The following is a 26323-nucleotide window of genomic DNA, read 5'->3' as shown; positions in this document are numbered from 1 at the left end:
CTCATCATAGTCAACTCCTTGAACTTGTCGATAACCCTTAGCGACAAGCCTAGCTTTATAGATGGTCACATTACCATCTGCGTCTGTCTTCTTCTTAAAGATCCATTTATTTCCTATGGCCCGCCGATCATCGGGCAAGTTAGTCAAAGTCCATACTTTGTTTTCATACATGGATCCTATCTCGGATTTCATGGCTTCCAGCCATTTGTTGGAATCCGGGCCCGCCATCGCTTCTTCATAGTTCGAAGGTTCACCGTTGTCCTACAACATGATTTCTAAGACAGGGTTGTCGTACCACTCTGGTGTGGAACGTGTCCTTGTGGACCTACGAAGTTCAGTAGCAACTTGATCTAAAGTTTCATGATCATCATCATTAACTTCCTCTCTAGTCGGTGCAGGCACCTCAGGAACATTTTCTTGAGCTGCGCTACTTACCGGTTCAAGAGGTAATACTTCATCAAGTTCTACTCTCCTCCCACTTATTTCTTTCGAGAGAAACTCTTTCTCTAGAAAGGATCCATTCTTGGCAACAAAGATCTTGCCTTCGGATCTGAGGTAGAAGGTATACCAATAGTTTCTTTAGGGTATCCTATGAAGACGCATTTTTCCGACTTGGGTTCGAGCTTTTCAGGTTGAAGTTTCTTGACATAAGCATCGCATCCCCAAACTTTTAGAAATGATAGCTTAGGTTTCTTCCCAAACCATAATTCATACGGTGTCGTCTCAACGGATTTCGACGGAGCCCTATTTAAAGTGAGTGCGGCAGTTTCTAAAGCATAGCCCCAAAATGATAGCGGTAAATCGGTCACATTACCATCCGCATCCGTCTTCTTCTTAAAGATCCATTTATTTTCTATGGCCCGCCGATCATCGGGCGAGTTAGTCAAAGTCCATACTTTGTTTTCATACATGGATCCTATCTCGGATTTCATGGCTTCCAGCCATTTGTCGGAATCCGGGCCCGATGGTTACACATCTTCTACTATTACTCCACACATCGACTGCTATCCAGCATGCATCTAGAGTATTAAGTTCATAAGAACAGAGTAACGCATTAGGCAAGATGACATGATGCAAAGGGATAAACTCAAGCAATATGATATAAACCCCATCTTTTTATCCTCGATGGCAACAATACAATACGTGCCTTGCTGCCCCTGCTGTCACTGGGAAAGGACACCGCAAGATTGAACCCAAAGCTAAGCACTTCTCCCATTGCAAGAAAGATCAATCTAGTAGGCCAAACCAAACTGATAATTTAAATAGACTTTCAAAGATAACCAATCATACATAAAATATTTCAGAGAAGAATCAAATATTGTTCATACATAAACTTGATCATAAACCCACAAGTCATCGGATCTCGACAAACACACCACAAAAAGAATTACATCGAATAGATCTCCAAGAAGATCGAGGAGAACTTTGTATTGAGATCCAAAGAGAGAGAAGAAGCCATCTAGCTAATAACTATGGACCCGAAGGTCTGTGGTAAATTACTTACACATCATCGGAGAGGCTATGGTGTTGATGTAGAAGCCCTCCGTGATTGATTCCCCCTCCGGCGGAGCTCCAGAAAAGGCCCCAAGATGGGATCTCACGGGTACAGAAAGTTGCGGCGGTGGAAATAGTGTTTCGTGGTGCTCCTGGATGTTTTCGGGGTATATGGGTATATATAGGAGGAAGAAGTACGCCAGTGAAGCTGCGAGGGTCCCATGAGGGTGGGAGGCACGCCTGCCCCCTTGGGTGCGCCCCCCTACCTCGTGGCCTCCTTGCTTCTTTCTCGACGGCCACTCCAAGTCTCCTGGATCACGTTTGTTCCAAAAATAACTCTCCCGAAGGTTTCATTCCGTTTGGATTCAGTTTGATATTCCTTTCCTGCGAAACACTGAAATAGGCAAACAAACAGCAATTTGCACTGGGCCTTTGGTTAGTAGGTTTGTCCCAAAAATAATATAAAAGTGTAAATTAAAGCCCATTAAACATCCAAAACAAATAATATAATAGCGTGGAACAATCAAAAATTATAGATATGTTGGAGACGTATCACCTCCCAACAAGCGCTATCGTTTAACGTCCCTAGCTAGGTATAAAAATAAGAATAGATCTAGGTATTATCATCTTTGGTAGGCAATTCTTCAATAGAACACTTATAACCCTTAGGAGTTTCCTTCTTTTTATTAATGATCAAACTCCTAGGCAAGAAATCAAGAAAATCATTTGTAGCAAAAGGTTCCTTAATGATAGTGAAAAAGTTGGGGTGAACGCTTATTACTTTAAGATCCGTATTTTCCTTACTAGAAGATTCACCCTTTTTATTTTTAGGCACATACATAAACTTGGCAACTCTAGTAGTAGGAGGATTTGGAGTATTTTTCACGGAAGAAAAGGCAGACCCTAAGTTGGTAATAATGTCCTCAAGTTTATCAATTCTTGTGGAATCTTGATCTATTTTTTCGTTGACTATGGGTTATTTTTCTTTAAAAAAAATCAGAGTAACTCCTACCATAGATCCATATTGGGTAATCTGGTTGTGGATCTTTTTATCCAAATTCTCAATCAACTCTAAAGTGGCAACTTTATTTTCAATAATTTCAAGCCTTTGCATCACATGTTCCAAAGTTAAAATAGTTCCATTAACCAAGAGAGGTGGTGAGCCAAACAAATCTATCATAGCATTATAAGAATCAAAAGTATGGCTACCCAAGAAATTCTGCATTATAGAAAAAGCGAATACTTATGAGAATATCTAGGCATGATCATGTATATAGGCATCACGTCCGCGGCAAGTAGACTGAAACGATTCTGCATCTACTACTATTACTCCACACATCGACCGCTATCCAGCATGCATATAGAGTATTAAGTTCATAAGAACAGAGTAACGCATTAGGCAAGATGACATGATGTAGAGGGATAAAGTCAAGCAATATGATATAAACCCCATCTTTTTATCCTCGATGGCAACAATACAATACGTGCATTGCTGCCCCTGCTATCACTGGGAAAGGACACCGCAAGATTGAACCCAAAGCTAAGCACTTCTCCCATTGCAAGAAAGATCAATCTAGTAGGCCAAACCAAACTAATAATTCGAAGACTTGCAAAGATATTAAATCATGCATAAAATATTCCAGAGAAGAATCAAATATTGTTCATAGATAATCTTGATCATAAACCCACAATTCATCGGATCTCGACAAACACACCGCAAAAAGAATTACATCGAATAGATCTCCAAGAGAATCGAGGAGAACTTTGTATTGAGATCCAAAGAGAGAGAAGAAGTCATCTAGCTAATAACTATGGACCCGAAGGTCTGTGGTAAACTACTCACACATCATCGGAAAGGCTATGGTGTTGATGTAGAAGCCCTCCGTGATCGATTCCCCCTCTGGCGGAGCGCCGGAAAAGGCCCCAAGATGGGATCTCATGGGTACAGAAGGTTGCGGCGGTGGGAATAGGGTTCCGTGGTGCTCCTGGATGTATTCGGGGTATATGGGTATATATAGGAGGAAGAAGTACGTCGGTGGAGCTGCGAGGGGCCCACGAGGGTGGGGGCGCGCCTACCCCCCTGGGCGCGCCCTCCTGCCTCATGGCCTCCTCGCTTCTTTCTTCACGTCCACTCCAAGTCTCCTGGATCACGTTTGTTCCAAAAATAACTCTCCCGAAGGTTTCATTCCGTTTAGATTCCGTTTGATATTCCTTTTCTGCGAAACACTGAAATAGGAAAAAAAAATAGCAATCTGCATTAGGCCTTTGGTTAGTAGGTTAGTCCCAAAAATAATATAAAAAGGTAAATTAAAGCTCATTAAACATCCAAAACAGATAATATAATAGCATGGAACAATCAAAAATTATAGATACGTTGTAGACGTATCAGGGCAAAAGGGACGGCGACGGTCGCTCCGCCGACATGATGATGTGGTTGTAGATCAGAGCGCGCGAGGGTTTGCTTGGGTCGGCGCTCTGTTGATCTCTGGTCCCAATTGAGAGGCGGGCGATGCTCTCCCGGTGGCGGTGGATCTTGGGGTGTGCTCTGCGGCTTCGATGACATCTTCCTCGCGTCGCGGTGCTCGACTGGAGGTGCGGCGGCGATGGTGGACTCCGGCGAGTGCTCCCTGGCTCGATGATGAACTCTCTGGCTCTGTATTTATAGGGGAGCAATCTTACCCGAGGGGCCTAAATCCTGCCGAATTGCGGAGATTTTAGGATCGGACGCAGCAGAGGTGATTCGGTCTGGAGTCGGAGGGGAGGATGGGGATGACGCGTGGGGTCTAGGTGTCAGATTTTAGGATGATCTGACGGTCGCGGCGAGCGTATCGATTCGGGGCGGCTTAACAGGCCTTGCACCTAAATGCTGAGCGGGACGGAATCAGAGTTTACTGGGCCAGACACTGTTCGGTCCAGAGAAAAATAGGCTTTCCTATTTAACAAATCAACAACCCCCAATCAAAAAATTAATAAGTCAACATCATCTAAAAAGTCAATGAAAATTGATTTGGCTAAAAAAATTGAATCATGCAAAGTTAGGTGAATCCATTGCTGAGATTAGTCGGAAATGGATATAACTAAGGCCACTAAGCTCGGTAGACTCAAAAAGTTTCATAGTGATCATCTTGACATGTTTCTGCCACCTGATATTGATATCCACCGTGAAGAATTTGTCAGTACGTCTTGCTCTATTTTTAATGTTGTTGCGCCTTCCTCTACATCCCACATTAATGGTGATGATGACCCCCACTTTTGGGTGGAATCCAGTGGAAGGAAAGGTTGTAGAAAATCTCTATCCACCAGCTTAAAATGGTAGTTGGTCTAATCTGGAATGGCAGAGGCTTAAATAAGCCTAAAAATGAGCTCATTACAAATAAAAACCCTAATTCATTGGTTTTCTTGAAACTAAGAAGTAGATTTTTCTAACTCTCGAATCTAAATATTAGATAAACTTGGTGGATTTGAGCGGAATTGGCTTCTTGGTGATTACGCAGCTGAGCGTATCCTAGTTGGCATAAAAATAATGTTTTGAGGTTATTGTGTTTAGTGCTTTGCTTTTCTTATTTCTTGGATGATTAAGTGCAAGTAATATTCAACTACTTGGGGGTTTATTTCTGGTTGTGGTTCTCCTTATGGTGAACATAAACTTGAATTATTAATGAGTTGCATAATGTTGGGGGGGATTTTAACCATGTTAGGCAACATAGGGACAAGAATAATGATGTAAAAACTTTGGGCTAATTTGTTCAATGATTGGATTAACAAGTTTGACTATATTAAACATAAGAATGTTGGTAGGAGATTTACATGGGCCAATAACTAGGACAACCTCATCATGTCCACCAGAAACAGAGTTTTTATTTCTGCACAGTGGGAAATTTTATTCCCTGTTGTCCAAATGAAAATGATGCCTAGGGTTGGAAGTGATCGTACACCCCTGGTTATTGACACCGGTGCTATCTTACCACATAAAAATAAGCAATTTAGATTCGATAAGTGGTGGTTGCAGATTGAGGGTTTCAAGGATATAGTTTATAAAAACTGGAATGCCCCCTGCAACATCAATACACCAATTGTGAGATGTTAATTCAAAGTGAGGAGGTTGAGGAAGCACCTCAAAGGTGGATTGCTAACTGCGAAGCTGCTAAAACTTGAATTTAAGTAAAAAAAACTTGACTTATACAAGGTATTCCCTTGATATCTTTTCTCCATTAGGCCTAGGTTGATAGATGTCAAGATGAACTTGTCGGAGTTCCAGAAGGACCAAAGGAGAAGATACCACCTGGAGGGGAAGGACTACAACGATTGCAAAGGAGATGAAGATGTGGACCCATGATCATAGTGCACCATGATAGAGTTATTGAGCCGCAAGACTAGCCTAGACCGGTAGTGATAGCTGTAGGGTTATCACCTTACAGTTGGGCTTTTTCTTACAAGTTTTGTTAGCACTTGTATAAAGCTTATACTTCAGTTCTTGTAAGTGGAAGATTGTACTATCTTGGCATGTAATGTAACTATGTAATGCAAATGAACCATTCACTGCTACCATCGTACTCCCTCCGTCCGGAAATACTTGTCCTAGAAATAGATAAAATGGATGTATCTATAACTAAAATAAGTCTAGATACAACCATTTCGAGGACAAGTATTTTCGGACGGAGAGAGTACTATTCTGATGGGCATAGTGTTGATGAAAAGTTGTTTCCTAACGGTATTCCAAAGACTAGCACACTACACCATGTAGTCGTGTGCGAAAGTCTCCACATGGGGTCCCTCCCATATATGTGGGATTTGAGTCACAAAGATTTCGCGAACATGTCTTGCATATCGCGCTCCCGGTGAGGATCCTTGAGCAACATGTTTCGCTTCTCTTATATAGTACCACCTTGCTTATTTACACGCATTTCCACCAATTTATATACGTTAGCAAGCTGAAGTCAACCAATCATCTTGAGAATTACAAATAAGGAGGGGGCGGGGTGGTAACTAGTGGGCTCGTTTATCCTTACTAAGGAAGGAAAGGAAAGATCTGAGATTCGTGAGAGACATCCATGACGGAATTAACGGGGAGGAAAAGAGTTGGCCCGTTTACCATAGAGACATATATGGTGAAATTAATGGGAAAAAGACCCGATGAAGACCTAATTAAATCGGTGAACCTACATAGACCAATGACGCAACGACATGCTCTTTGCATGCATGATGATCCCTCCTTATTTAGAGGAGGACGTACGTACGTGGGCGAAGACTCGACGAAGACCTGGTTAAATCGGTGAGATGATCCCTCCTTAATTAAATGAGGACATACTTAGGCAAAGACCCGATGAAGACCTGATTAAATCAGTGAAGCTGCATCGAGAGAGACCGACCACTGCAGCCCCATGCTGCACGTATAACATACGTGGGCATTCATATAACATATATTTGCTACCCTTCGATTATATGCTGGACTTAGATTAATTCTCACATATGTAATGCTATTAAGCACTTCCAAGTTTCTTGTGTGTTCTGTCATTTTTATAAGAAGAATCTCATATACTACTTTTAAATAATTTTCTTAGGATATTTATACATCCAATGTGTATTTCTTATCGAGGATAAAACCAAATGTTGCATGTTTTAATACTAGTATATACTAGACGATCGGTGTTGAGCCACTACAATTTCAAATGTATATATACTAATATACTAACCATATGCTTCATTTAGTTCATGTATTGTTGGATTTGCATGTACAATATTTATATATATTTTGTGACGCACGGGCATTTTTGCTAGTATATGTATAGGGTTATATGCTTCTTGTGTTTTTTTGGATAGATTATGCTTCTTGCATGGACTCCATAATTCCCCAATCCAATGATCCAAAGCCTTGCATCGGAGTGTTTTGCGTTTTCTTCGCGCTGGGCCTGGCCCATCTATCCGGTCCCTGTGAGCGATCGCCGCTACAGGCAGGCTATGGCGCGATGCATATCACTATATCGAGCTCCACAATATCAGTAGTTCTCAAAGAAAGAAAATATCACTATATCAGTATACTGAAAAGAAAAAAAAAACTCCCCCGCACAAACGGCCTTTGCACAGGGCGAACAAGAACCCTAACCCCCAAATCCTCCAGCCCACTCTCAAATCTGGAGATCTGATCCCTAAATCAGACCATGGATTGACTATGCGGCAGCATGGCTTGAGATCCTGTCGATCCCGGATTTGGCGGGCAGCGGCGGCGAAACGGGGGGAAGCGGCGGCGGCCCGGAAGCTCGCCGGCAGGACAGGACAAGCGGAGGGTTGAGAGCGGCGTCTAAATTACTAGGTATGACATCAAAACTATTTAGCGTGCTATGGGTGGTCTCGTTTCTTCGTTTCCAGTAGTTTTCCTCTAGCCTTAGGAGCTGCGTGGAAGTTACAGATGTATACTCGCAGTCACAGAAATGCAAGTCAAGTGATCGATAAAACTTCTACAAGGATTCTCATCAAAACAAAAAAGTTTAAAAGGAGCCTTTAAAATTCTAATAACAAACCTCCATGGCAGCAAGTAATCGTAGCATGTTTACGAAGATGTTCGCAAATCCTGCCGAAACAACACACTGACCTCTAGATCCGAAGGAATAATTAACGTGAACGAACCGTAGAGCCTCAGCTTGTGATCTCCTACGTGTCATGTCGCAGGAACTCATACACCGGTAGAGATTTTTGACAAGATTCTCTAAAATTGATAATGGCCGGCGGGCCGGAACACGCATAGTGTCTAATTCATCTAAAATAACCTGACTTACAATGTCTCATACCCTGGCTTTATAGAGTAGCCGACTTGACAAAAACTTAGACGACAAGAAAAGGCACGTACGTAAAAGCGAACCAAACTCTTATTTATATTAGGTAGTGCAAGCCTTTTGCATCTCGGCCACACCTCAACTAAACAACTCTATCCTAATATATTAGCAACCGACATCATCTCCAAGCTTGCAGGTGGCCCCCATCCAACAGCACAAAGACTCGACAAATCACGTATGGAAATACATCCCCACTTTCTTTCTCTGCGTGGTAGGAATAGGAGTAGATGATTACCAGCCTCTGCCATTTATACCATATAAGTGCAGCAGATAGGTCCTCCGCTTTAATTAGTTGGTTTGCAAAATAATAATATCTCCATCCAGCTATCTCTCTCACGTAATCATGCAAAATAATAAAATACCTGTACGGCTTGCCTCCAAATATGTACGTGTAGAATCTGGCCTCTCCACAAGTATTATTATTGTTCTCCTTTATTTCCTGTACTAAATATCTCACTTTGGTCCATACCCCTTCCGTTCTGCAAAACATAAACATGCATATATAGAACAGTAGCTCATCTGCGGTCTTGTAGCTCAATCGTAGATTTGTCGGAACATATACACCGCCAGCTGTGACCTCTAATGGAGCAGCAATAGCTTGGTCGAGACCAGCAGCTTGTGTGTCGTCAATATTTGTACGACTAGAACTATAATTGGTCATATCATTGTTTGCAACCAATAAGTTTCAAATAGTATTAGCAAGCTTGTTCACGTTGCTATCAATAGCTTGTCCTATTTTGATTTATTCTTTGTTGTTTGGCATTTTATTCAACTATCTGAGTCACTGTAACTATTGTTCCCAGCTGCCAACCATAGAACCACTGTTGACAGCCACTTCCGTTGTTGGTGCTCCCTGCTTCAGTAGACTGGTATGTCTGTTCTGCCTCTATATTCTTCCTTCCGGCCTTTCATTCTGTCCTGCACTGATATTTGATCTGATTATTTCCGCTTTCCATCTCAACTTGTCAGAATGGCTTGCACACAGATGAAATGCTCCAAGAACGGGGCAACCTCCTCTGCTGACTTTCCAGATGACCTTATCGTCGAGATTCTGTCCCTGCTGCCTGTCAAGTCAGTGTGCCGATTCAAGTGTGTCTCCTCGCTCTGGTACCGCCTCATCTCCCAACACCGCAAGAAGCTGCCTACGACCCTCTCCGGCTTCTTCTACCCCAAGCACAGGCTCAACGACGAGGGTGATTTGGTAGCATTTCCCACTTTTGATGGTATTTTGGGGAACCAAGAGCAGCCATTCTCTGATTCCTCGTTGGCCTTCTTGACGGGATACAGGCAGATTTTGCCAAAGGACTGCTGCAATGGCCTTATTTTCTGCCTCTGCTGGAAGGACTCCCCAATAGACGAAGCCGATTATGTGGTATGCAATCCTGTCACTGAGGAATGGGTAGTCCTGCCTGATGCTGGCCATGAAAGCAATGCATTGGCATATCGTTTGGGTTCCGATGCAGCCATGTCACCCCATTTCCATGTGTTCCAGATCCTAGAGGGTGATGTTGAATATGGATATGTCTCAGGTGTTAATATCTACTCATCAGAGACAGGAGCCTGGAGTTACAAGGAAAATGGTTGGGGCGACAAGGAGATTCAGATAGCTGACATGAGAGGTGTCTTTTTCAATGGAATGATGCACTTGCTCACCTATGAGTTTAAGATACTAGCAGTTGACACTGAGGGTAAGACATGGAGGACCATTTCTTTGCTGGAAACTATGATTCTGGGAAACTTTTTTGTAGGTCCTCTTGCTTTTATCGGTCAATCTCAAGGGCGATTGTATGTTATAAATACGACAGACAACGATAGCTCCAAATTATCTGTCTGGACTCTTGAGGACTATAATGGTAATGAATGGACCTTTAAGTACAGCATCAGCATTGCACAACTTATTTTGGAGCTTTTTGGTGAGAAGGATCTCAACTTACAACAGGACTATGCTGATCTCATGTTGCAAAGGGACTATGCTTTGATCGCAATCCATCCTGAATGCAATTTGATATTCTTTGTTTGGAGGAGCAAGGATGTGCTAGTGTCATATGGCATGGACAGTGGTGAAGTTTGTGTTATCTGCAGTCTGAAAAGCCACTTCTCCGACACATTTCCTCCATATCTTCCCTATGTTCCACTTTACTCGCACATTGGCAGACCAAGGGTGGAAGCATGACTCCAGGGTGGGGGCTGACAGTTGTTACTGACAATGATATGGAGTCTTTTACAAGTGTTGCGCCTTCAGTTTATCACAACTAAACCATAGGGCTACAGCTTGGTATAGCTCTTAATGCTTTTCTTTTTTCTCTCTGCGGTTTTTGCTTTTGCTTTGGTTTAGTCCTGATATATCTATGAAATAGTTTCAGTCATTAAGACCCTCTAGTTTGACTTGACTGAAATTATTTACCAAGTCTGCTTGTTTTTGAGTTACCTGATTATATGTGCTACTCATTGGTTTCTTGCCTGCTCATTTCTCTTCCAGTATATCTTATCCATTGAAATACCTTGAGTTCGATGTATCCTCAGGGAATAATGAAAAAATCTAAACGTATGTAAGAATGAATTGTTGCTTTCTCATGCTAATAGAAATAAGGCAACTTACAATGGAACATATGGATGTTGTAGCACGTATGCGTTGAGTTAAAGTATATGCATTAATGGATCTCTCTACAATTTATCCACAACCCATCAAGGCCGCAATGTGATTTGTGGTTTATGGGAGACAGTGTGATGCCTTTATGAAATGTGCTTGTACGTGAATCCTGAATCCTGGACGCAATTGCCATGTCCGTATTTCCCATATATGTTGACCGCTACTTGTATCAATCTTGGAAGGGACAACTTGAAGTTGTGTTACCTTTGGGAGTTTTTGCCTGACCTTAATGGTGTCCTTGTAAGGCCAGGAGCGTGTATGCCTCCGTTAAAGATCACATGAAATGGAGTGGGTTGAGTAAAGTCTATTTTAAACCTTGAAGTTGTATGTGTGGTCGAAATTAAACCGGGATCACTCACTTCTCTCACTTACTATGTGGGACTACATGTCATATTCATTTCTTCCTACTGAATTTTTTTAATATATGATGAACTTTTTTTAATATACAACATTTTTTATAAAAAACATACTGAACAATTTTCTAAAGAATATTATTAAAATTAATAGGTTTTCAAATATGTAGCTCCTAAGAAATAACAACCATTTTAATTTTAAAAAAAAGAACAACCATTTGGGAGGGGGCGGGGTGAGAAACAACCTAAAAGACTGAAGTTTTTTTTATATCGCTCACGGGCAAACTGTGCCACCGACCTACTCTTGCTATCAGCCAAGCTTGCGGGTGGTAAATAAGAGCTCTTAAGAATGGGGTCAACTAACCAACGGTACCCCTGGGAGGAGTTCACAACGGGTACGCATGGGCGAACCGCGTGATATGGCCAACCGCCGTCACATGTCATGCTTTGGGCACATATGTGGGAGCACATTTTTTTGTCTCCATGCATTTTTTTTATTTTAAGATTTTGTTTGTTATTTCATAAATTTTCTCGACAAAAAAGATCCATACTTTTTTTGTGTTTTTCCTCGCGTGAAGCACATCATGTGTTTTTTCTGATTTTTATTTTTTATTTCCATTTTTCCAAAAAATTTAGTTTCTGATTTTTTTGTTTTCTGCTTTTTTCAGAAAAAGGTTTGTCCGAATCTATTAACATGAGATTTAATTTTGAAGATGTCAGTGTGAGAAACGCAAGGATAATAATGGTTCATGGTTTGGGTGCAGGATTTAATAGATAAAAAGTTTAGGAAAAATGAATATACAAAAAAATCCTAGGTTGTGACTAGTGTCGTACATGTAGTACACCATTTGTCATCACAAAAAGATGTGAGGATGACATTTGCAAAGATTATCCTTGACCAGTGATTTCACAACAATTACTACAGTTTCTTTTTGACAATCTCGCTAAAGCTTTTTTTTTTTTTTGAGAAACCGCTAAAGCTTTATTATACCAGTCACAAGATTTTAGGGCCGAGTTTTCTGCGGGCCGGTCTAATTTGGGCTGAAGCCCGTAGAGCGTCTTCTCCTTGCGTGACGCACTCCCCACAAAATCACAAACGGCCTTCACAGTTCACACTCCCCTAAAAGGTTCATACACACAGGAGACAGGACGAACAAGAACCCTAATCCCCAAATCCTCTAGCCCTCTCTCAAATCTTGAGACCTGATCCCTAAATCGGTCCATGGATTGGCTATGCGGCAGCATGGCTTGAGATCCTGTAGATCCCGGATTTGGCGGGCAGCGGCGGCGAACCGGGGCGAAACGGCGGCGGCCCGGAAGCTCGCCGGCAGGACAGGACAACAGGAGGTTGAGCGGTGGCGTCTGACTTACGAGGTACGACATCAAAACTATTTAGGTTAACTGCTATGCGTAGTCTCATTTATTTGTAGCTAATACTCCTCCAGCCTTAGGTTCTGTGTGGAGGTTACAGATGTATAGTCACATTCACAGAAATGCAAGTCAAGTGACTCAATAAAATTCCAACACCGTATACTCCCTGCGATCCATATTAGTAGTTATTAGTTGGTTGGACTTCGTTTTTGGACTTGTAGTTAATGAAGCGGTTGTAGAACAAAGATGTCACAATGTTAATGCATGTTGCGCTAGTTTGATTGCTGCGCTGGAGCGATTTGCTTTCGTGCGCTAATTTGGAAATGGACCATTTATTCGTAATTACATTCCCGGAAGGGTTCCTCCTTGAACAAATTTCTCATTTATGGATACATTGGACCAAAATTGGAAACCATAGCTAGTATTTATTTTCAAAATGATAACTGATCAAAGAGACGTAGCTTCACTCAGGCACGTCCGTCAGTCTCAGGCGTCCGACTTGCACCCCACCGTGCCTGGCGCTCCATCCTCGAGGCGGTCGTTGGTGAGAATGAAGGAACCGGTGAAAACAAAAGACTGCCTTCACATTTAGCTTTCACAAAGTGTATTTAAGTCTTGACGTTTTGTCCTCAGGCATTGTTTGCAGCCAGTAAGTTTCAAATAGTATTAGCGAACTTGTTACACGCCGCTGCCAATAGCTTGTACTAGTTTGATTTATTCTTTGTTGTTTGGCATTTAATTCAACTATCTGAGCCACTGTAACTACTGTTCCCAGCCGTCAGCCACAGAACCGCCATTGATAGCCACTTCCATCGTTGCCGCTCCTTGCTTCAGTAGACTGGTATGCCTGTTCTTCCTCCGTGCTCTTCCTTTCATTCTGTCATGCACTGATATTTGATCTGACTATTTTAGTGTTCCGTCTCTACTTGTCAGAATGGCTTGCACACAGATGAACTGCTCCAAGAACGGGACAACCTCCGCTGCTGACCTGACAGATGACCTTATCATCGAGATTCTGTCCCTGCTGCCTGTCAAGTCAGTGTGCCGATTCAAGTGTGTCTCCCGGCTCTGGTACCTCCTCATCTCCCAACACCGCAAAAGGCTGCCCCAGACCATCTCCGGCTTCTTCTACCCCAAGCACAGATACAACAATGAGGATGGTTTGATAGGATTTCCCACTTTTGATGGTATTTCGGGGGACCAAAAGCAGCTATTCCCTGATTCCTCGTTGCCCTTCTTGACGGGATACAGGCAGATTTTGCCGAAGGACTGCTGCAATGGCCTTATTTTCTGCCTCTGCTGGAAGGACTCCCCAATAGACGAAGCTGATTATGTGGTATGTAATCCTGCCACTGAGGAATGGGTAGTCCTGCCTGATGCTGGCCATAAAAGCGATGCATTGGCGTACCGTTTGGGTTTCGATGGAGCCATGTCACCCCACTTCCATGTGTTCCAGATCCTAGAGGGTGATGAGGACTATGGATATATCTCAGGTGTTAATATCTACTCATCAGAGACAGGAGTCTGGAGTTACAAGGAAAATGGTTGGGGCGACAATGAGATTCAGATAGTTGACATGAGAGGTGTCTTTTTCAATGGAATGATGCACTTGCTCACATGTGAGTTTAAGATACTAGCAGTTGACACGGAAGGCAAGACATGGAGGACCATTTCTTTGCTTGAAACCATGTGTGTTGGAAACATTTGTTTAGGTCCTCTAGCTTTTATTGGTCAATCTCAAGGGCGATTGTATTTTATAAATATGAGAGACAATGATAGCTCCAAATTATCAGTCTGGATTCTTGAGGACTATAATGGTAATGAATGGATCTTCAAGTACAGCATCAGCACTTCACAACTTTTTGGGAAGCTTTTTGGGGAGAAGGATCACATGTTACAACGGGACTATGCTGATCTCTTGTTGCAAAGGGACTATGCTTTGGTCGCAATTCATCCTGAATGCAATTTGATATTCTTTGTTTGGAGGTGCAAGGATGTGCTACTGTCATATGACATGGACCGTGGTAAAGTTTGTGTTATCTGCAGTCTAAAATATCACTTGTATGACACATTTCCTCCATATCTTCCCTATGTTCCATCTTTCTTGCGCATTGGCAAACCAAGAGTGGAAGCATGACTCCAGGGTGGAGGCTGACAGTTGTTACCGACAATGATATGGAGTCTTTTACAAGTGTTGGGCCTTCAGTTATCACAACAAAACCATAGGGCTACAGCTTTGGTATAGCTCTCTAATAACTTTTCTTGTTCCCTCTGCAGTTTTTGCTTTTGCTTTGATTTAGTCTTGATATGTCTATGAAATGCTTTCAGTCATTAAGACCCTGTAATATAACTTGATTGAGATTATTTACCAAGTTTGCTTGTTTTGGACTGGCCTGATTATTTACCAAGTTTTTATGGGAGACGGTGTGATGCCTTTATGGAATGTGCTTCTTATACGTGAATCCTGGACGCAATTGCCATGTCCATATTTCCCATATATGTTGACCGCTACTTATGTCAATCTTGGCAGAGACAACTTGAAGCTGCGTTACCTTTGCGAGTTTTTGCCTGACCTTAATGGTGTCCTTGTAAGGCCAGCAGCGTATGCCTCCGTTTTTTAAAAAATCACATGAATTCTGTAGAAATTTTGTGGGACTAGTAGTTCCTGAGGTTTTTATGTTTGACATGTACGCCTGCATGTTTGCCGTGCTAATGCGTGCTGACGCATGCATAGCAATAACTTTTGCGTGCATAGCTGAAACAACTTTAAACAAGACGAACATCTGACGAGAAATGTGCACAGCTATTAACACTGAGAAGCGATACCATAGCTGTTGTTTTAGTGTTGTACTAGTAAGTTGCACGTGCTTTGCACGCTAACCTGTAAAGCATGCACTTGACTGATGGATTATCCATGGAGCACATTGGAGAGTTTTATATGTTCGCATTTGGAAGCTCACCTCCAATGCTTGCTACTCCACTGTCTCAGCTTCCAATGCCCATTTTCTTGTTTTGCCTTCGTCTTTGATCAAGCTCACAGTTTGGAAAGCTTGGGCACCTTCGAAGTGCAATTTTTTGCTTGGCAAATGATAAATTGTAAAAAAGAGGATAGCCTAATTGTAGCTTTTTTCATCTTTGCAAATGTCACATGGAGACCTTGGGACACATCCTACTCCAATCCAAATATACACAAAGAATTTGGTGCATGATTAAAGATTGGCTTGGAAAAAAGAACCTCGACCCCCAAAATTAGCATCATTCAACTCCACCCACCTTTGGTGGACCAAAGCAGTCGAGTCAAATGAGCAACCAAACGATGCCATGGCTTATCTTCTTAAGCGCTTGTCATGGGAGATTTTGAATGAGGAATGCTTGAGTTTTTCGCAATTTTGCATCTTTGCCTACGTCTGTATTTGGCAATATCAAGAGAGAGGCTAGGTTGTGGTATATCACCGGGGTGAAACACTTAGGGGAAATCATTCCTGGAGAGTAGTTTTTTTTGCGAATTTCCTGGAGAGTAATCTGTTTGCTCCTTTTTGAATACGACCTTGTGCGTGCTCTTTACTCCTTGCTCATTTAATGAAAATGCAAAGCTTTAGCCTTCCTTAATAAAACCTTTACCATCTAAAATACTTCATTAGTTCCTAAATATAAGTATTTTTATAGATTTCAATGTGGACTACATACGGAGCAAAATGAGTGATTGTACACTTTAAAATATGTCTATATACATCCGTATGTAGTTTTTATTGGATTATCTAAAAAAGACTTATATTTAGGAGCGGAGGAAGTATGAGATGGTGAACATATTATAATAATGTGAAGCATCTATTTAGTTTCTTCTATGTATATGGATTGGTAGAAATCTCTCTCTTTGCTTAGAAAAATATGACCTATACACGCTAGCTAGATTAATTGCCCGCATACCCTTTTTTCTACGACGGTTGAATCGTAGTACTCCTTTTTTTGACATCAAAATCGTAGTGCACCTAGTGATGTGACAAGACAGTTACCGGCTCGGTCAAGCTAAAAAAATCCATCCATTGGGACCGGCCAGACCGCAGATGGGTAAGTTTTTAGAACAGCCTTCTAGGGCTCATTCGGTTTGGAGGAAATCTAAACGTAGGAATTTGGAGTAGTATAGGAATTTGATAGGATGTCACTTGCCACCCTAAGGAATTGACTTGCCTCGTTCCTACACGCAAAATGATCTTTGAGTGGATGTGTAGTTTCCTCCAAAAACATAGGAAATGAATAGTATTCTTACAAAATTCCTTTACGCATTTCCTACAAACCGAATGCATATATAGGAATTTTTCCTCTGGAATCCTTGTTCCCATTTTTTTCCTATAAAAATCCTCCAAACCGAATGAGGCATAAGGGAAATATTGTATAGCTTCTAGGTGGTTCCCGCAGCTGGGTTAGTGTGGACCTGCGACTCACGGCAGGAGAGGCGAATCCGGCACATGCTAGCCGTTGGATACATAGCGCTGACGATTGATGAACGGTAGATGTCAACGTAATGTGGGAAATCAACGGCTCCAAGCACCTCAAAAGCGTTTTGGTGGGAAGCTGGGAGGGAAGTGGTAAATCCAAATTCAAAACTGCTACACTATAGTAGTAGAGATGAATATCAATATATGGATCCATTTAAATTCCGCGCAAGCCCGAAAAGGAAGTCCTTTCGAAATGCTGCATGGCTTTTCCACTGCAAAACTGTTTTTTTTTTCTCTTTTCAAAAAGGTGCCCCACACACACCTATTGGGTGTTGTGACTTGTGACCCATGATGCTGTGTTGCCAAGAGACATGAGAACTCGAGGTCGATGCCCCCAAGTACATGAGGACTCGAGGACAATGCACGCAAGTGTAGTGCCAAAAAACGTCTTATATTATGGACAATGTATGCTGCTGCTTGTAAACTTCGTTTCTGCGACCGTGTTATTACTTATTACCGACCACTGCAATAATCGGAAGCGGTGTTGCTGAAAAAAGAGGCGGGGGCAGGTGAGCTCGGGATCAAAATAGCACTTCCGCGCTATACGAGACTATGTAATCTTCTTCCGTGTACAACTTAAAAGTAAAGCGTGTGTGTGTTGACCAGTAAGTATCTTACTACGCCTACTATGTCTAATCACAGGTTCCGGGAGCAGAAACTGAAAAACTAACGGTCGCAGTCAGCACGCACTGGTTGGCTGAGTGGCTGTACTATTAGCGGGTCGCTATCCAGCAGCCGCAGGACGGAAGTTGCAAAGCTGGAGCTAAAACCAACAGCCAAACGAAACGAAAACCGGGGCACCCTGCCGGCTGCCGCCACCAGTATCCACTGTCCATGACCCATCCATTCCGGTTTTTGGCCGTGGCCCTATATGTACGCCCCTCGATGGCGCTGCTCATCAGATCACACACAGCAAACCTGCCAACCAAAAGCAATAGTTTCCTTGCGATGGCGGAAACCAAGACTGCGCCTGCGGCGGAGGATGGCAGTAGGAAGAAGACGGTGGTGCTGGTGGCCGTGGACGACAGCGACCACAGCTACCGCGCGCTCGAGTGGGCCGTGCGGCACGCGGCGACGGCCGGCGTGGCGGCCGAGCTCGTCGTCGTCCACGCCAAGCCGCCCGCGTCCTCCGTCGTCACCTTCGGCAGCCCTGGTGCCGGCCATAGACCCATTTTGTAGCCTTTTTTAAGGGGAACAACATGGCTTGATTCCGTCTCTCTGCTTCGGAATTTTCAGCCGCCGCCGGGGACGTGGTGAGGGTGGTGGATGCGGACCTGCGGAAGAGGGCCGAGGACGTCGTTGACAGGGCGCGACGCCTCTGCGTCGCCAACTCGGTAACAGCCACGACCACCGTTCACCGCATTGCTCGATCGGAGACATTTGCTCAAAGTGTACTGCTCATGCCAAATCGCAGGTGCATGGTCTGATAGAGGTGATGGAAGGAGAGGCGAGGTACGTGCTCTGCGCCGCCGTCGACAAGCACCACGCCGATCTGCTCGTCGTCGGCAGCCATGGCTACGGTGCAATCAAGAGGTAATTAACTGATGATCTGTTCCGCATGCTGCTGGCTAATAGCCATGGGTTTTATCTGAACATGAACGCTTCTTGCAGGGCATTTCTCGGGAGCGTGAGCGACTACTGCGCCCACCATGCGCACTGCTCCGTCATGATAGTCAAGCAGCCCAAGACCAAGAAATGATCGCGTCATTGTGGCGCCGATCCTGTTGTATCTCTTGTAAAATCCGTAGTTTTGTGTGCGTGCAAGTGATGTCAAACAAATAGTACTATGTAAACAGTGTCGCGAAAACTGAACCAATACCTCAAATCCAGGTTGTATTTTCAGCATTACAAACGGCAATGTTACTGTATTCAAATACCTTCCGAGTCAACGACCATAGATAATAATCCAAGTAAAAATGCTGACAATGAAAAGAGTACATAAATCTCAAGAATCCATCCAAACAAGTTTTTACAGAAACATCAAGGAACCTAGAATAACCGAACACAGAGATAGTACTATAACAGCGGATGCAGAAGTCGGCGAAGACAAAATATGAAGAATTTGAAGACCATGGCTCCGCCTCTCACCGCCCCTAACCTCGCATCAGTTTTACTCTGATTTGGCCTGAAAATGCAATTGGATACTTAGTATAAGAGCAACAAACACTTCCCAATCGACAATAAGTGAACACAAGTACAAGAGTTATATTACATCAGGAGACCGGGAACGTGATGGGCTCTTGCTTGGATCCCTCTTGGGGCTTACTGCTTCACCATTGACGACGGGCTGAGCAAAAACAACTAAGGTAAGTTTCATAAACAGATATTGCGAAAGTACGATTGAGAATACTTACAGATGCAGCGACAGGGGATCGGGATTTAGCTGGTGATCTGCAAAAAGTTCCAGAAAACAAGAGAAATCAATATCCAGAATGGGGCTTTAATAGCTTGCTTCCAAGAACCTCCATCCTCCCCGGCATTCCAATCGCCAAATGCAAGTAAAATGGGTTCACAGAAATTAAAAGCAATCAGTTCCTTGTGTCAAAAAACATGCAGTACTGAAAGTGTTTTGTGTCAATGTTACGGCATATACGCTAGAACAGCCCTCCAATTTGAAGCCTGTGAAGGAGCCAGTCCTCGCGTACTCAAATCTGAGCAAATACCATTGTGCCGTCATAGTCCAAACCGTCAATCCTTAATGCTCTACTTCCAGAGTTCCAAACCTCTATGCCCAAGCTCTGATGTAATCAGTTACAGTCCATTAGGTAAAGAAAAACAATAGATGATTTTTAGCTTCCAGTTCAATTCCCAGTTTATTACCATACCTCGGTCAACCAATGGAGCTGGTGCAAACTGACCAAATCCCCATCCTCAATTTCCTAATACGCAATCCCTAGATCGCCGCACAATCCCTCATCTAAGGAAGAAATGATTCGAGGCTTTAAGAAACACCGGACACTAGCCAGTTCAGTTAGACAAGAAACATGTGACACCAGAGCGTGATAAAACTTGTGAAAGTTTCCAAGCAACCAGATAGATAATAATTATGCCACTAGTTTTCCATTTAACACTAGGAAAAATCAGCAGGTTTAACCAGAATATCATACATAAACCCAATATGCCAATGCAAGAGGGTTATGGTGTATTGCCACCTGGCAACATGGACATTTAGAATGTCAGATTTGATGCATCTTTTGTTGATAAAGATTGCATCAATGAGAAACAATATTTAGGATTTTCCAGACTATTATTTCAAGTTTCAACCAGAACATACTTCTTTTGTAATAGATGTGCCAACAAATCAAGCAACATTTGATTATAAAAATAATTGCAGTGACGTCTACTTGTTCCATCTTTCTTTTTCTTTTTCTTGGGGTAGGAGGAGGTACGCAGGCCATAGGAGCTCAGTTACCTTGATGGAGAGCATTCCTTTGACGGTGACCTTGAATGGGAAGAAACTGATCTCGACCGAGATCTTGACGCTGAACGGCGTGATGGTTTTTTCTTTGGACTGAAAGCATATCCAAATTTGGTCAGTGGTCAGTTACATTATACAGGACCAACAGAATTAATCAAAGACTGACCTTGGACTCCTGCTGTAGCTGCCACTTAAGCTTCTGCTACGGCTGCGTGAATAGGAGCGGCTGCTTTTTCCAGCATACTCCTTCACCTTCAGAAAACAACAAGGTGGTCCATTTGTTAATTTCAAAACAAGTCAATGCCCAAAACTGAACTACAAATAGACGTCTCGGTGTACCCTTATAGGCGCTCGAGAGAAGGCATTTTTAAATTCAGTATCATCAAGCTTCCTTATCTGCAAAAGGTTAATTCCAGAAAATTATTTCTCCACCTTTATGAAAAAGTAAAGACAGCTCAAAAACCATATGTTCAACTAGATTATATAGGTGTGACGAAAAATAAGCATTCCATGTAATGAAAATTAGCAAGGCACCAGAAGTGACACCGAAAAGGAGAAGCAGAACTTACAGCATACTTCATATCATCATAGTTTGTATAATCAACAATTCCAATAGTACCTATAGCAAACAATGATGTAGGTCAAAAAAAGTAGCAGCAACATAGCATACATGACTTTACAGAAAGAACCATTGTTACAGCAGCTTATTAATTTAATAGAAACAGTGTAGAAAAAATTGTCAGTGCAATTGACAACACAAAAAGGCTAGATTAAATGTTCTAACAATGAGTCATCTTTTGTACTAAGCTCAACAATGTGCATGCTGGGCATATTAAAGGCATAGTGCACAGCATGAGCCTAAAATGCTAGAGTATCCAGTGTAATGAATACATTTTAAATCTTTGTAACATGATCTGGATAAAGACATCAGTATATCAGCATTTACAAAAAAAATTAATAGCAGAACTACAATTAAATATAGATCAGGAAATAAAGTTAGTGAAGTGATTTCTCTAATAATGCTATGATGGAAGAAGAGAACTGCAGCAGGGACCCAAACTAACTCACCACCACCCTCACGGTACACCTCAGAGAAACAAACATCACCAGCCTTTCTCATATGGTCCTGATAAAAACATTCATGAAGCTTCAGAGAATGAAGAGTGAAAACATGATAAGGCGAAAAAGAACAGAAAAGTTGACAGAATATATGATATTGTACTCTTTCTACAGACCTTTAGATCTTGCCATGATGCAGAAGAAGGTAGTCCAGTAACCAGAACTGTCAAATGGCAGGCACACGAGTTCAGTTTATAGACAAAGAATATGAGCAATCAATATTATGTTTAGATATATATTTTGCGTACCACGATACTCCGTATGCCTAGAGACACCACCACGGCGTCCCCCACCACCATAGCTGTTCGGAAGGGATGAAGAGTTGGCCCTCCCGCCATGTGCAAGTTCAACCTGTGCATAGTAAGGATTAGAAATGTGAACTGAGAAGAGCAAACTACAAAGAAAACATTGCACCTACCCTAAGCCGATTCCCATCAAAGTTGTAGCCATCTCGGCCATGAATCGCATCTTCAGCATCACGGGGATCTTCAAACTACACACAAAAAGTAGCTTTCGTGACCTCCAACAAATCTAACAGTAATCAACCAAGAAGCAAATATAAAACATATTCGACAAGTTACCTCAACAAAAGCAAAGCCAGGAGGCCTTGGGGGGACCTTCAAGTCAATTTCAACTATCCGTCCATACTGCAAGAAATATTTTTAACATCAGATCTTCACACAGAATCCAAGTATAAAACTCCAATCAGCAGATCAAATTAGTAACTGCGCATTATTTTCTTAATAGTGAGTGGCACAACCATAATGCTATCTTATACCACTCAAATTAAAAGACGGGAATTAACTGAAGTACTATTACAGCAAAACTAAACAATATTCCTATGTTCCAGGAAAAATACACTAAATACATCTGTCACTGTTTCATCACCTTCGATATATACATATAGTAATGGAAGTGGGAATACCAACCTTGTAGAAGAGATCCTCCACCTCCCGCTCCCTGATATCCCCTGGGAGGTTCCCAACGTAAATGGTCCGGCTCCAGCGCCTACTCATCCTTCCTTGCTTACTGCAACCTATCACGCCCAGAAGAGCACAGCACAGTTATTACTACTAGAAAGAAGACTGACAGGAATATCTGAATTCAGATACAGCAAACAAAACAGCGAACACAACTACAAACAAATTTACACGGCGAACAAGCACACTGAGAAATTGATGGCCTACTTCAGGCCGGTAAAAGCACGAACAAAACTAGATTTCCCGACAAAAACAGCCTACGATTTCAATCCCCAAGAAGGGGCGTTCAAGGCGCGAGAGATCCCCGCCGTCCTGCCACACTCGCGCCCACAAACCCTAGAACACCGAGATTCTCCAGAGGAAATCAAAACCGCGAGGGGGCGGAGGCGCGGCTGCAGATCCGCGCGCCCGCACCAAACCCTAGACGAACAGAGCACGCCCCCGAGTACAAACCGCCGACGAATTCAGCAGAGGAGCGGGCCAATCGGCGTGGGGAGTTGACGGAGGGGGCGGGGGGGAGGGGAGCGTACCGGAGGAGGGGCTGGGTTCGCTGCGCGCGCGGCGTCGTCGCCGGCCGGGGGCGAAGGGGAACAGGAGAAGATAGGGTTTACGGGCGGGCGGCTTGACCTGCCGAGCGGCCGAGCTATAGAACAAGCGGCGTGCGGGTTTGGTCGGTCCGCGTCTCTATGCATGTGGGTCCCGCTGATGTGGGTCCGGCGTAAGGCGTAACGGGCGCGGGCCGGAGTCTAGTCGAGCTCGGAGTTGTTCACGATTGGGCCCAACGGGCTACTCGCAACGAGAATCTCACATTCTCTTCCAAGCTTCTTCCAAAGGGCATCCCTAAAAAAAAGAACTACCAACGCAAGAACTACATATGAGAGGTTGGATTGGGTCATGATGGTGCGAAAATTTCTCGCATAGGTGGTCCCGTAAGACGCATGGTCGATATAGCTGATAGTTGTGGCCGAACTCAGCCATGATAACTCTGGATCTGCAAACAACTTAGTACACAAAATTCAAACCAAATTCAAGACAAAGATCAAAAGCGCTCAGCTCCCCGGCAACAGCGCCAGAAAAAGTTTGAGCCATGATAACTCTGGATCTGCAAACAACTTAGTACACGAAATTCAAACCAAACTCAAGACAAAGATCAAAAGCGCTCAGCTCCCCGGCAACAGCGCCAGAAAAAGTTTGAGCCATGATAACTCTGGATCTGCAAACAACTTAGTACACGAAATTCAAACCAAACTCAAGACAAAGATCAAAAGCGCTCAGCTCCCCGGCAACAGCGCCAGAAAAAGTTTGATGTCTTGCAAGTGCATAGGGTTTGGTTGTAGCTTTTTCGAAGTAACAGTATCGATTCCACAAGGAGCACAGGAATCAATCTTTCGTCCTTTGAAAGGTTCAAATAAAGTGCCTATAAATTTTAGTGATCCAAAGCAGTGGTAAAGTGATGAAAATGATGTTGCAAGTGTAAAGATAAATAATGTTGGAAATATGAGCAAATTACTACGAGATTTAATCCGAATAAACAGAAGATAAATCATGACCACAGCAGCAGAGATTAAACTAATCATGCAAACTAGCATAGCAGATGAACATATCACATCTAGAGCACATACTAGAAGCGTGAATTCTACCACGATCTCGAACAGGAAGGATAGAATCACATATGATGCAGCAGGTGCAGCACCGCCGGCGTTGACGTTGTCGCCCATGTCGTCGAGGACGAGGTTGCCGAGGTCGGGGAAGAAGTCGTCGTTCGCGAAGTCGTCGCTGCCAGCAGTTGCGCGAGTGCGCTCCCCAAAAACCTGATCGCCCCTCTCCCGTACAGGATCACGAGAGGCGGGGTTCCGGAGGCTTGCTGTCCCTTCTCGCGGTGCACGCCGGAAGGAGGGATGGAGAAGACTTGCTTGGCGGCGCAATGATCTGGAACAGTGGTGAGAAACCATACGAAGCAGCGACAGCTAGGGTAGACGTCTGCCTGACTATATAGTGCGGGCCGGGTAGGTCGTGGGAGTAAACCCCACGTCCGAGTCGTCACGATCCAAAAGAATCGGAAACGGTTCAGTAATTAACGCGTCCGTTAATTATTAATTAATGACTCATTAATTTTCCCATGCAGCAAAAATATAGACAACGTGCATAGCTCTGTCCTCGGCTCGGCTCAATCCCGCAACCCGCGCCGCGGCGCGGCGCGTCGCGTCGCGACGAGGCGTGGCGTGGCGAGGAGGAGGAGCGCGCGTGTAGGTCTCCTCTTCTCATGCTCATACAAGTGGTAGAAGAGCTCACCTTATAAAGAGGTGCAACTCTCTCTCAACTTCCGGGGTGGGACTAAACTTTAGCCTCACTCACTCCACTCACATGTGTGCATGAATGGGCCAAGAGAATTTCAGAATTTTAGTTGGGCTTTGGGCCAAAGGCCTACTAGCAAAATTCCAACAATCCCCCACAAAGTCTCATTGGCACATCTCATCATTTAGTTCCAAAACATTGTTTTATATATCGGTGCTTAGTGGAGACTGTGAAGTTGAACTTCCACTTAGAAATTTATGCTACACTAGATCACAACTTGAATAGTGGACTATGCCTTGAACTACAAGTTTTCTGTGAAACTAGTTTCACACAAATTCTTGACCGATACTGGGCTGCCGCAAGGCTTCCCCGCGGGTGGAGCGTATACGTCATACTCCAGGGCCTTTCATGAATTTATTAGAGAACACCCAATTCTCATAGACAGCGACGTTAATAGTCAAATTCATATAGGTGTGTTCCTCAGAAGATGTTCTGCAGGACAACATCTCTGCTTACCCGAATAAGCCACTTAGAACACATTAAGATAAGTATCAATCTGCCATGCAGATCAGGAGAGTATTGCATCTTCACGGAGTGGGATAATTAATATAGGGATACTCTCCTCCCATCTGACCAACAGCTTGTCTCCCACTTCTACTTCACGGGATCTCCGATCACATAGAGTGGTTTACCACTATGGACAACTCATGCGGTGGGTCTCAAACCCATCTCCAACGATGCATTATCTATCACATTACGTGATAGACCTTTTGTGAAGGGATCTGCCAAGTTTTCCGACGTTTGGATATAATCCAACATAATAACTCCGGAGTTCCTCAATTTTCTGACAGATTTTAGTCTCCTCTTCACATGCCTTGAGGACTTCATATTGTCCTTAGAACTGTTTATCTTGACGATCATAGTTTGATTATCACAGTTCATCAGGATAGAGGGTATTGGTTTTTCAACCATATGTAAGTCCATCAAGAGTTCACGAAGCCACTCTGCTTCAACAGTGGCAGTGTCTAATGCTGTGAGTTCTGCTTCCATAGTTGACCTCGTTAAGATGGTCTGCTTGCAAGACTTCCAGAAAACAGCGCCACCAGCAAGTGTAAAAACATAACCACTTGTGGCCTTAATCTCATCAGCATCAGATATCCAGTTTGAGTCACTATAACCCTCCAATACCCTTGGATACCCGGTGTAGTGAATCCCATAGCTCGCGGTGCCTTTCAAATAGCGCATAACTCTCTCAAGCGCATGCCAATGATCATCTCCCGGTTTTGACACAAACCGACTCAGCTTGCTCACAGCAAA

The 26323-nt window shown here is 43.3% G+C and overlaps 4 protein-coding genes across 6 annotated transcripts; 3 read left to right on the top strand and 1 right to left on the bottom strand.

Moving 5' to 3' along the window:
* Positions 1-7484: 7484 nt before the first annotated feature.
* Positions 7485-11193, top strand: LOC125541012 (F-box protein At5g07610). The gene is made up of 3 exons (XM_048704514.2): positions 7485-7804; positions 9128-9193; positions 9294-11193. The coding sequence occupies exon 3, from the start codon at positions 9295-9297 to the stop codon at positions 10495-10497; it is 1203 nt and encodes a 400-aa protein (XP_048560471.2). The 5' UTR covers positions 7485-7804; positions 9128-9193; position 9294; the 3' UTR covers positions 10498-11193.
* Positions 11194-12418: 1225 nt separating this feature from the next.
* On the top strand, positions 12419-15082 carry LOC125535724 (F-box protein At5g07610). The gene is made up of 3 exons (XM_048698788.2): positions 12419-12701; positions 13474-13539; positions 13632-15082. The coding sequence occupies exon 3, from the start codon at positions 13633-13635 to the stop codon at positions 14833-14835; it is 1203 nt and encodes a 400-aa protein (XP_048554745.1). The 5' UTR covers positions 12419-12701; positions 13474-13539; position 13632; the 3' UTR covers positions 14836-15082.
* A 2931-nt stretch (positions 15083-18013) lies between these two features.
* LOC125535726 (uncharacterized) lies at positions 18014-19070 on the top strand. The gene is made up of 4 exons (XM_048698790.2): positions 18014-18347; positions 18431-18528; positions 18609-18727; positions 18806-19070. Exons 1-4 carry the CDS (start codon positions 18029-18031, stop codon positions 18891-18893), a joined length of 624 nt encoding a protein of 207 aa, XP_048554747.2. The 5' UTR covers positions 18014-18028; the 3' UTR covers positions 18894-19070.
* Positions 18998-23400, bottom strand: LOC125535725 (serine/arginine-rich-splicing factor SR34). Of its 3 annotated transcripts, XR_007294792.2 has the most exons (15): positions 23242-23400; positions 22661-22767; positions 22313-22378; positions 22150-22224; positions 21980-22082; positions 21848-21894; positions 21681-21738; positions 21182-21231; positions 20952-21008; positions 20779-20864; positions 20607-20705; positions 20020-20111; positions 19549-19932; positions 19407-19481; positions 18998-19319 (listed from the first exon to the last, which is right to left on the bottom strand). XR_007294792.2 is itself a non-coding variant. In XM_048698789.2 (14 exons), the coding sequence occupies exons 2-14, from the start codon at positions 22745-22747 to the stop codon at positions 19305-19307; spliced, it is 855 nt and encodes a 284-aa protein (XP_048554746.2). In that variant the 5' UTR covers positions 22748-22767; positions 23242-23400; the 3' UTR covers positions 18998-19304. The 3 variants fall into 3 exon arrangements, 2 of the variants coding, with proteins under 2 accessions (XP_048554746.2, XP_087399296.1); XM_048698789.2 differs by lacking the exon at positions 20020-20111 and having other exon boundaries at positions 19549-19585; XM_087543170.1 differs by lacking the exons at positions 18998-19319; positions 19407-19481; positions 19549-19932; positions 20020-20111 and having other exon boundaries at positions 20603-20705.
* Between the last annotated feature and the right edge of the window lie 2923 nt (positions 23401-26323).

This window comes from Triticum urartu, chromosome 2A, assembly GCF_056163025.1.
Source record: "Triticum urartu cultivar PI428250 chromosome 2A, HENAU_Tu73, whole genome shotgun sequence".
Lineage (NCBI taxonomy): Eukaryota > Viridiplantae > Streptophyta > Magnoliopsida > Poales > Poaceae > Triticum > Triticum urartu.
Note: the sequence above shows the minus strand (reverse complement) of the source record. Positions and strands in the feature narration are given on the sequence as shown.

Excerpts from the sequence above, each read along its gene's own strand:
- LOC125535726 (XM_048698790.2), top strand. The coding sequence starts at position 18,029 with ATGACCCATCCATTCCGGTTTTTGGCCGTGGCCCTATATGTACGCCCC. Across the intron at positions 18,348-18,430 it reads CGTCACCTTCGGCAGCCCTG|CCGCCGCCGGGGACGTGGTG; the intron begins GTGCCGGCCATA and ends CGGAATTTTCAG. Across the intron at positions 18,728-18,805 it reads GGCTACGGTGCAATCAAGAG|GGCATTTCTCGGGAGCGTGA; the intron begins GTAATTAACTGA and ends CGCTTCTTGCAG.
- LOC125541012 (XM_048704514.2), top strand. The coding sequence starts at position 9,295 with ATGGCTTGCACACAGATGAAATGCTCCAAGAACGGGGCAACCTCCTCT.
- LOC125535724 (XM_048698788.2), top strand. The coding sequence starts at position 13,633 with ATGGCTTGCACACAGATGAACTGCTCCAAGAACGGGACAACCTCCGCT.
- LOC125535725 (XM_048698789.2), bottom strand. The coding sequence starts at position 22,747 with ATGAGTAGGCGCTGGAGCCGGACCATTTACGTTGGGAACCTCCCAGGG. Across the intron at positions 22,379-22,660 it reads TGGAGGATCTCTTCTACAAG|TATGGACGGATAGTTGAAAT; the intron begins GTTGGTATTCCC and ends TATTTCTTGCAG. Across the intron at positions 21,232-21,680 it reads GGTGTACCGTGAGGGTGGTG|GTACTATTGGAATTGTTGAT; the intron begins GTGAGTTAGTTT and ends TGTTTGCTATAG.